Source organism: Pteropus vampyrus, unplaced genomic scaffold, assembly GCF_000151845.1.
Source record: "Pteropus vampyrus isolate Shadow unplaced genomic scaffold, Pvam_2.0 Scaffold1, whole genome shotgun sequence".
Lineage (NCBI taxonomy): Eukaryota > Metazoa > Chordata > Mammalia > Chiroptera > Pteropodidae > Pteropus > Pteropus vampyrus.
The window spans coordinates 3,837,380-3,848,290 of NW_011888782.1; the positions used below are offsets into that span (position 1 = coordinate 3,837,380).

Genomic DNA, 10,911 nt, shown 5'->3' on the forward strand with positions numbered 1-10,911 from the left:
CAAGGGCTGTATCTGATCAATGTATACATCTGAGAAAGTTATATCATGAATTATCATGAAAAGAAATCTAAGAGCTTATGTAGTAAAATTAGACTAAATTAGCAAGATAAGTATTTTTGTTTGTTTTTATAATGGACTAATGAATGCTAAAAAAGGCAAGTTCATTAACAATTGGGGTGAGGGTGGGGGTAGTGGGAGGGCACAGGGAGAGTCGACTGGATATCACCTACCTCACCATGTCCACTGAAAGCTGCATGATGTAACGCAGTTCTCCCTGCTCGATCAGACACGTTTACATTACTCAGAAGAGGTACCAAAGCTTCAGCGCACTTTACGGCTTTATTAGCAGCAGCTATGTGTAATGGCGTTTGCCAATTTTTGTCTCGAGCATTAACATCTGCAGAATGCTTCAAAAGTACCTGAACTGCTTCCTAAAACACAGGAAGATAAAATTTATAAAAGACAAATGAGTTAACAGTTTTAGAAATTTTATGTATATGAGGGAAATAAAAACAGTTCTGATGGAACCTGCTATGAACAAGTAGAAATTTATCTCCCAAAACAAAATATTTTGAACTAAAAGCAATACTCAGAGCCATATAAGATGCATTGGGATAAAACATTCCCTTTTTCTATTCTCCAATTAAAGGCATAATAACCTCTATCAAAATGTTCAAGGAAAAATACTGATAGGTAGTCTTCAAACACAATCATTATATCTCATTTTTCTAGATGGTGAGATACAATTAATTTATACTTACACAGTTTTAAGGAGATTTACTGCTTTGCCATTATATACATAAAAATTTTAAATATACTTCCCAAATACTATATTTTACAAAATGAAAAAACATTATGATCTAGTTCATTAGGGAGAGAGAGAAAGAGAAAGTCTTTTTTGTGATGCTACCTGGTAGGAAAGCTGGCATTAACAAGGTAATTTATGAATTTACTATCCAAAGAGATTCATCTCCTAGAAGCACAAGGAAAACTTCACAACACATCTCAGGGTAAAGTCCTAATAAACCCAGTATGCCACCAACATTAGGCAATATAATGAGAACTAAAAAAATTTTTCTCTAAGAGTGGTATTCCTATCTTTGGTAGTTCAACAAACTACATATGAAATGAAATGGATCGGAACCTGAACAGAATCATCTCTAGTAAAACTTACCCTCAGTTTTCTTAGATGCAAAGAGAGGAAATACCACCTGTTCACCACTCATCTTAAGTCTGCTATACGGCAAAAAAACTGATGCACACGAAAAGTGTTCAGAAGTGCAAAATAATTATAAACATGCAAAGTAGCAAGGAAGACTAAACAAAATACTATTATCAGTGATTCACATGCAGCTCTTTAAGCCTTTGAAATAAGTCATCAACAGTTTAAAACATGGGAAACAAGAGGTATTTAACAGAGGTGGCAAAAGATTGGAGAGTTGCATAGTAATCTATCAACCTAAGGAAGTCAGCCAGCTAATCAAAGATATATGGAGTCCTCCCCTATCATCCCACAATTCTACTCCAGTTGTTTACCCAAGAGAAATTCCAAAAGACCCATCTAAGAATGTTTATAGTAGCAAATGCCCATCAATAAGAAAATGATAAACAGGCTGTTGTATATCAATACAATGAGATACTACTCAGCAATAAAAGGAATGAACTACTAATAATATACGATATTATTAACAAGTTTCAAAAATGTTATGTTGAACGAAAGAAGTCAAGATACAAGTGTACATATTGTGTAATTCCATTTTTATAAAGTTCTAGAACAAGGAAAGTTACTCTATAGTGAAAGAAATCAGAAACGGGTTGCCTCTGGCGAAAGGAGGACTGATTGAAAAGGGACATGAGGGAAATTGTTGGAGTAATGGAAATCTTCTCTATCTTGATTGAGAAAAAGGTTACATGGGTATACACATCTGCCAAAATTTAAGAGTACACACAAAATCTGTGCATTTTTTTGTAACTTATACTTCAATTTATAAATGGAATATGGGGAAAAGGATAGAGGATATGTACTCAAAATTATGGAAAACTAGGTACAAATAGTATCAGGATTCTCCATCCTCATCCTTAAGAAGGGTACACTGTGACTTGAGAAATAAAACTAACATTGTACTGGGAAATGTTTGTAGGTATGTTAATTGATGTGCAAGAAAATAGTTAAAAACAAGTTGAAGAATTTGCAATTGGATAAATTGGGCAAATACAGCACACTATCAATGCTAGGCTTGCCTTATTCATTCCCACTCTGGAATTCACAATGCATACATTAAGGCTTTTGAAAAGTCTGGGGAATATTTATATTTCATTAGTAAGAACAGAAAATTCAAAACTATTCTTTGTTTCAGTGAAAAGCAAGAATAAATCCAGTTTATGGTAGGTGAGGGTAGGTAAGACAGTACGGCACCTAAGGAAGGCTGTTAACAGTGACTAAAACTCTGGAATCAAGACAGAACGAAGTTTAAATCTTGGGTCCACTGCTACAGACTGAATAGTGTTACCCCACAATACATCTGTTGAAGTCCTAAACCTCAGTGTGACTATATCTGGAGAAAGAATATTCAGGAGGTAATAAAAGTTAAATGAGATCATAAGGGAAGGATCCCTAACCTGATAGGACTGGTAGCCTTAGAGAGAGAGAGACAAAGAAATATCCTCTTGCCCCCATCTTTCTGCACCATGTGAAGACAAGAGGTGGCAGTCTGAAAGCTAGGAAGAGAACCCTCACCAGAAATTGACTGTGCTGGACCTTGATCTGCGACTTCTAGCCTCTGGACTGAGAAAATAAATTTCTATTGTTTAAGCTACCTGGTCTATGGTATTTCATTATGGCAGCCCAAACTGACTAATATAGCCACCGTTTATTAGTTGGAATAACACATGTCATATCACGAACAAGGCAGTGATCTTTGAAAATTCAGAGACAACTAAAGAAATCTCTAAAGATTGGAGACAATAAATAAAACAGGTGAATTTCTGGAAATTACAAACTAATGAGCCTGTAGTCATATCCCAGTAAAATTCTAGATCATCTACTATCAGCACATTACAAACGTTTTGAAAGTAATGTAGGGATAATCAAGGGTATATACAGTTTCACTAACATCAAGTATTACCACAGTAACCTTAATCCCATTTTTTCTATTTTTAGAGGGCATGTACATATAAGAAATGCTGTACCTCAACTTAAAAAAAACCCCAGCTAAGTAAATATCCTATTATATCAATTTAAATAAGATTATGAAATATAGGGTGATGACAATAGGTTAAATAATTATGTCCAAAGAGTATTTATTCACAGCTTGGGGTCAATCTAGAATAGTTTCTACAGAGTAAGCTTTGGCTCTGCCTTTTAAGCAATTTTACCAATGATTTGAAGTCAGAAACAGGAAAAAGAAGGGCTAACAAATTTGCAGATAAATAGAATATTTAGATGGACTGCTAATATCTTGCAAGATAATATAATTTAAACTGTTATCTTGATAAAGTTAACATGTAATTCCTAGAGTTAGGTTAAAAATAAATGTATATCCTTTAGAGGATCCAGAGGTGATATGAATTTTTAGGAAAAAAAACAAAAAACACAAAAAAACGGACGCACAAAAAGCCCTAGCACTCAGCAATCAATTTATTCAGAATAGTCAGCACTTAAAGAGAGCTGAATTATAGGCTACACCTGAGGAACAACTGTCACAAATCAATGGTGGACACAAGATGTGATGCCAACCAAAAAAACCAGGTGTGTGGAAACTATGTCACTGAAGGAGAGTTGAGGAGCTGGGAACATTTAAACTGAAGCAGTCTTTCTCAACCCGGGTTCACTGAGGGAATTGTCTAATGCATAACCAACCGTTTGTGATGAATGAACTGCCCTACTTTGCATCTGCAATGGTATTAGCTATGCATGTCCTAGGGAAAATTTAGAAAATAATAACTCCAATTATCTTCTGTAGGGCTTACTTCTCACGTGGTATCGTAAAAACATAAACCAAGAGTTACCTAAAATTTTGCCTTTTACGTACCCCTCTGGTTATTTTTTCTGTTAAATGAAATATGTATAAGCTCTCTTTTGCTTTCAGGATGTAATGTGAGTAATTAAAAGAGCACTGGTAAAATTGATAATCTTGACTAGGTTTCTTAGAGTTTGGCTAATTCTGAGATTTTCTTTTAAAAAGAAAAACAAACCTTTACAGAAGTTTTATTTTTATGAAATAGTCACATTTTATAGCTGTTTCCCATAATCCTGAAAAGAGTAATACCACTACACAGGCCAGTAATTTTTAGGCTGAAAAGCAGGCATAAGGAACTCACTAGGATCACTGCTTTCTATTCTATAGCTTCCCTTTAAGTTCAGGCTAAGTACATAATATTTTAAAATCAGCAGGCAAGTATCTGGGTAGAATCTGCACTCTTCTCAAGTTAAGTAAAATAAAGAAAATCTTTAAGAATTTTTGGTCTGTTTTTCAATCTCTACAAATATATAAAGTGTTCTTTCTGATGATTTAATTTGGCAAAACTCCCACTAATTTTAAGTCATATTCCCAAGACTCATATTAAAAACTGGATAGGTAATGACTATCTTATTAATAGGTTGTAATGTTTACCTCTTCCTTAACTGCCTTTATTTAAAGAAACTTCTTTATAAGAGGGCTAACCACAAACTTCATAACATTACCATGGAATTTCAGAGTTTAAAGTATTTTAGTTAACATGTCTTAGTTTTCATGATAATACCCAGATGTGCCCAAGACCACACAGCTAGAAAGTGGCAAGTGCTATTTGAAGCCAGTTTCTCCAAATCTAAGTTCCATAGTTCATCAGCTACAGTACATCCAAGGACCAGATCCCAGCTAAATGTGTGCTCATGTGTAGCCATTGTTCTCTTCCTCCTTCTCCTAACCAGGAGTTTATGGTTAACTGACTGACTGTCACATTTCAGGGTTTGTAATCCTTCCCAGTCACTTTCCCCTTCTACTTCTCTTCACTTGCCTAACCCTTGTTCTGGGTTCAAGATGTAGTTCAGAATGAGGAATACAAAAAAGATCGAAGAGACAGGATTTCTCCCAGTTTCTCTTGTAGAAATATTCTCCTAAGGCACTAGAGTTCTCTTGCCTTCTCCATAACTACCTGGTCCCATGATGGGAGGAGCAATACCTACATTTTCTTGTCTCTCCCAATTTTAATAACTAAAGAAAAACTGTGTTAACATTAATGTATACGATCTCATACTTTTACATTTTAAATTTTAGGGGTGCTTTGGGCACAATTCATTTTTTAAAAGCACCCAACACATTTTAGAAAGGCAGTAAAATGACAGAGAAAAAAAAAGTCCAAGTTTTGTCCCATTTCTGCTACTCAAGAGCTGAGTGGTTTCTGGCATATCACTAATAGTTTCTTCAAAATGTCTATCTTACAAGGATGTCATGAGGACTAGAAGATATGAAAAACATAAAAACAATGTTCCCAGCCAATGTCAGTTATCTCAAGAGCAAACAATATATAGGGTTACGAATAGGAACTGTTCTTCCTCATAAGACACCTAACATATTTTAAGGTTATATATTTAGAACTGGTAAAATGTGACATCAAGTGATGTTTTGAAACTAATTTCAATGTTTACCTAAACAATATTTCAATAATCATCTCAAGAAGCTGAGACTGCTTCTTGATCACAATCAAGTAGAACCTTTGCAACATCTATTAGGCTACTGTGAACCACCTTAGAGATAACCCCTGAGGACGATTTTATAAGAGAAAAATAATTTCTTGTATTAATTATAGAAGGAAGGTTCTTCTACTCTCTGCTACTTCAGACTCTCCATTTTCAGTTGTTTTCTCTTCTTTTGAAAATACAGAATTTGAATATGGGATCACAGGTAAGCCTACTTAATGATTTTATATACAATGTATTTACTAAGAGAAATTTCATACCTCACTACAAGATGCAACTGCTCTGTGTAAAGGTGTCAACCATTTGCTGTCTTTGGCATTAACTCTAGCTCCTGCAACAAGAAGAAAAAAATAAATTGAAATATTTTGCATAAAAATTTTAAAGTAAATCTACCGAAATAATAATTATAGTCCAAATTAGATAAACAATTGAAAAAGTAGTACTTTGTTTTATACTTTCTGATAATGAATTACCTCTAATTACAAAACAAAACTATTTTTTAAATTGATATGATTATCCAATAAGGTATCAGCTCTTTTTATTAAAAATAAAAGAAACATCATATATGGGCTAGAAAAGTCACCTTTATACAGAGCATATCCAAAGTAAAAATGAGACCCCACTTTAGAATGTGTGTTAAAAACTCAAATTCTTAAATAAATGAATAAGAATACTCAGACATAAAATGTAGACCATTACAAAGTGTTCATTATATTTCTTTACTAATGGACGTATCATGTTAACAATATAATAATATCAAAAGTTTTCCAGTGACAATTAAAAACACATTAGTAATATAAAATTATCATATAAAATGGATACGATGGCTATAGACTTAAGAAAAAAAAACTGAGAAAGAAATGAACCAACCCAGATGTCTTTCCAGGTTATACCTAAAGGTTTAGGGAAGTAATAATAATAATAAAATCAACTATGGATAGTTTAAAAATCATTGACTTAATGGACAAAAATTATTCTTACTAAATAGAAATACATTTAGTAAGACAAAAAATGTATTATATAATTTGAGGGGGAAAAAAAATCAGTCGCCTACATAAAATTCACTGATTTGGTACCTAGGTCACAATCAAACAGAAGCAGCACATTGTAGAATCATCCTATATCTAAGTAGAGAGAAACAGCCCTGGCTCTTAAAAGTGTAGAGGAAGTGGTGACAAGTCCTGCACTATAAGCAATCTTAGATTTATATCCAAAATCATAACTGGCTAGTGAGAAATGGCTTTCGCTATCTAGTCCAATTTCCTTATTTTCTAGATGATGAAATGTAGGTATAGCGAATAGCTTTAAGTCAAAGTCAACTATAGCAGAATCAAGGCTAGAATTCAGACCTCCTAATATTTACAGTCTATGTTTTAAGGGCGAGGTCCCAGGGAATAATCAAGTGCGGTGACTCTGAATTATGAATCTAGTAACTACTAGCTAGTTATGGGTCCCTAATTGTTTGAACTCTCTGAACCCAAATTTTGTCATCTATAAAACAGACCCCCTAAAACTTTGATACAAAGATTAACATGTAATAAATGTACCTACTACACATAGCACAGGTATATTAGAGGTAGATTTATAAGTCTTAAAAGTGAGAGAAAATGAAATGAAATGAAATGCAGGTGTAGGAAATCATCCACAAATGCAGCAACTGAAATTCTGAGAGTAGTCAAACCTTCTGTGGGCAGTGACAGTGAGGACACTGAAAGAATCAACCACCAATATGAGCTTTCAAGATAGCTCAATTAGGCTTTGGGAGAAAGAAAGGGAGTCAGTAAAATAAAGAACGAGCCAGAGGGAGTGGATTGTTCACGTAATAAACATTTGAACAATTATTTGTCAAAGATGGTTAAAACACATAGACTGCCTGACCACAATAACGTCAGTGTTTGTTTTGGTAAGAGGTAGAATGTGGATAGTACAAACATTTGAAATGTTTACAGGTTAGAAGGTTGGAGCCCTAGAGATAGCGAAGAAGCAATATAGAAGGTAGGTTCCTTCATTCTCCCATTTATCTGCTTTGAACGTCAATGGTTCTCTATTACTATGTCTCTTTCTACAATTTTGTATTTAACATGCACGATAGAAAGACAAGTCCTGGCATTAAGGGCTGAAAGGTAGTGACGCAGACACTCAGAAGAGACAGGTACCCTGGATAGACAAAGGTAGAGAAGAATGAGGCCTGATATCCACTTAAGACACAAAATAGTCTTCGTACAGATAAATAAAACCAAACCTAACAGCTCTGGTGGCATCATCTTGTGCTCTATACAGAGCATAGTATTTGTGGTTTATAAGAATGACCATAAGTCACTAAGATTAATTTCTTTACTATTTCCTAGTCATTAAAAACAGAAAAGAATATACAATAGCGGTTCCATCCCAATTTTTGAAGTTAGGTTACTGGGAGACACTGTGGTAGGAAAAAGCACTGCTGAGAAACTGAAGACAATAACGGAAGCAATTTAAGGATGATGCCATTGATGACTATTGCAAACCAGCATTTATGGAAAACCTCTTAGATGCTAGAGGCACATCTCATTAAACCCAAGATAGTTATGCCCAATTGAGTAATCAAATACTTTTTATATTAGACTCCCCTTCTCCCACAAATCCATATGTATCAAGTGAACATTTCCTTAAGATTTAAAGCCAGAACATATGCCACATGAGATATCTGAATTCGGACTCGCCTTTCCAGAGTAAAGATGTGATTAGATTTCTGATATGTTAAAAGCAAAAAGAAACTAAGCAAAGATCAACTATAGGATCAAATAGGCTATATCCCTCCCTTTCATACCACAGTTAGATTATATTAAAAAATCCAGATAACTAGCTTCCTCTAACCTAACTTTACATTTAATAATTCATATATAGAACAATATACTCTGAAATGATAGTTTTTTAAGGAAAAAGGTTATTTAAGGTAAGAGTTCCAAAATTAGACAAATGCCTAGGTCATTTGAAGATAAACCAGAAAGTAATTCAAAAAAATAAAAAATCTGATTTACTTACATCAGTTTACTCTGGGCTCTAGACAGCAATGCAGCTGAAGAGAGGTTTGGATGTTGAGACAGTTAGGGGTTAGGGGTTAGCGGAAGGAGCCCAAGAGCAGGACCTGTGAGCTAATAATGACTCTGTAACCAATAGGCTGTGTGATCTGGGGCTGTTCCCTGTAGCCTAGAGCTTCATTTGTTAATCGTAACCCTTGCCTCCTGTGTGTGTATGTGTGTCTGGGATAAGAGAGGATGGGCCTCAGGTTGAAACAACAATAGAGAGTTCTACAAGTAAAGCACTCAAATCAGGAGTCTCCCATTTGACAATAGGTCTCATTCTTGCCACCCACTGGCTTTCTCCCTAATCTAATCAGTCACCAAGCTCTGCAAATTCGTGATTTTTGAACATCAGTTATCAGTAAAATAAGGGTTGTGCTAAACTCTTTATGCTCCATTTACAGTTATAACACTCTATCCTATTTTGAAATACTCAGAATAAATTATTTCATACTTAGTAAATACCTTGCTGTACTTTAGCATTAAATAAATGAGGTAGTACCCTTATAACCTATGCCAAAAGTCTTCAAATTATTGCCCACAAGCTACCAGCAACCTATTTTGTAAAAAAGCTTTACTGCAACACAGATATACCTATTCATTTAAGTGTTAAGTAACGAAGCTTTCACATTAAAGGAGTTGAGCAGTTATGAGTGTCTGTAAGGCCCTTTACATTAAAAGTCTGTCAACCTCTGATCTAGGATAAGTACTTGGTAGTTGATATTATTAAAGTTATTTCTATTTTAGATATGTTTGTAATAATTATAAAGTCTCATTAATAATTTTCTAAAACTTCTATTTGCAGAGAACAGTTCTCTTCCCTGCTTTTAAGCCACAGTGGAGATAGTCCACAAGCCCACAGCCAGTAAACTGGGCCAGGAGCCAAGCACTTTCTCTAAGACTCTTCCCAAACTGGAAATAATGCTCTCCTTTGGCTGCCTACAAAAAGCAGGGGCAAAAGCTTCAGATTCTGTTTTCAGGTTGGGAGTGGAATGAGCAAAAGGTAATTACATTTCTACCCATAATGCTGGGAACAAAACAAAACAGCTGCTGTACTGTATCATTTAAGAGAATGTTATGAACACCAGCTATTGTGAGTTGAACTGTGGAAGGTCTTGCCTTCATATGTTAAAGGCAAGAACTCTCTGAACCCAATTGCTCCCCAATTCATATGTTAAAGTCCTAAACCCGGCCTCTCAGAATGGGACCTTATTTGGAGAAAGACTGTTTACAGAAGTAATTAAGTTAAAATGAGGTCATTAACATGGAAACTAATGAAACGACTGGTATCCTTATAAATAGAAGAAATCTGAACAGGGACATGTACAGACAGACAACACAAGGAGAAGGTGGTCACCTATAAGCCAGGGAGAAAGGCCTAGAAAAGATCCTTTCCTCACAGCCTTCAGAAGGAACCAACCCTGCCAACACCTTCATCTTGGACTTCTAGCCCACAAAACTGAGAAAATAAATTTCTGTTAAGTCACTCAACTTGTACTTTGTTATGACAGCCCTATAGCAAACTAATATACCAGCGTTACAGGCTTTCAAGGGTCATATACTTTAGGTCTATTTCCTAATACCAGCAACATAATATTTGTATTTCCTTATCGAGGACTATATTTTCTATAAATGGCCAATCAAATGATTTTTTGACTAATGCCTTATATAACAAAGCCATTTAATCACCTAATAATATATGCTGGAAACAGTCTGAGGTACTGCTAAACCTATGATTTTAAATACAGGCATATCTTGTTTTACTGCACGTTGCTTTACTGTGTTTCACAAGTATTGTGTTTTTTACAAATTGAAGGCAAGACCTTCCACCAGCAAAAAGATTACGACTTGCTTTATTGCAATATTTATTGTAGACTAAAATCAAACCTGCAATATCTCCAAAGTATGCCTGTATAAACATTAAATAAATAACTCCCATAAATAACTCTATACTTAGGTAGCCAGAAAATTTAGTCCTTAAAACAGAAGTTCTTCAATAAAAGTCACTGTCTACATAAATTTTACTAAATGCTGGGGTGGGGGTAGAGTGTAGAGGGGAGGTAGAGTGGTTCAGATTATAACAGAATTAAGAATATGGACTCTTTCGTCAGACTGCCTAGGTCTGGATGCTGGCTCTAGCTTTAATTAGTAGTACAACTTTCAGCCATAAAT

The 10,911-nt window shown here is 34.8% G+C and overlaps 1 protein-coding gene across 1 annotated transcript in view; it reads right to left on the bottom strand.

Moving 5' to 3' along the window:
* The window catches only part of ANKRD28 (ankyrin repeat domain 28), a 99,192-nt gene that overhangs the window by 57,555 nt on the left and 30,726 nt on the right, over positions 1–10,911 (bottom strand). The window contains exons 4-5 of the mRNA XM_011354836.2: positions 5,941–6,011; positions 231–431 (exon numbers count right to left, since the gene is read on the bottom strand). Coding sequence (XP_011353138.1) covers positions 231–431; positions 5,941–6,011 — 272 coding nt within the window. The remainder of the gene's footprint in view (positions 1–230; positions 432–5,940; positions 6,012–10,911) is intronic.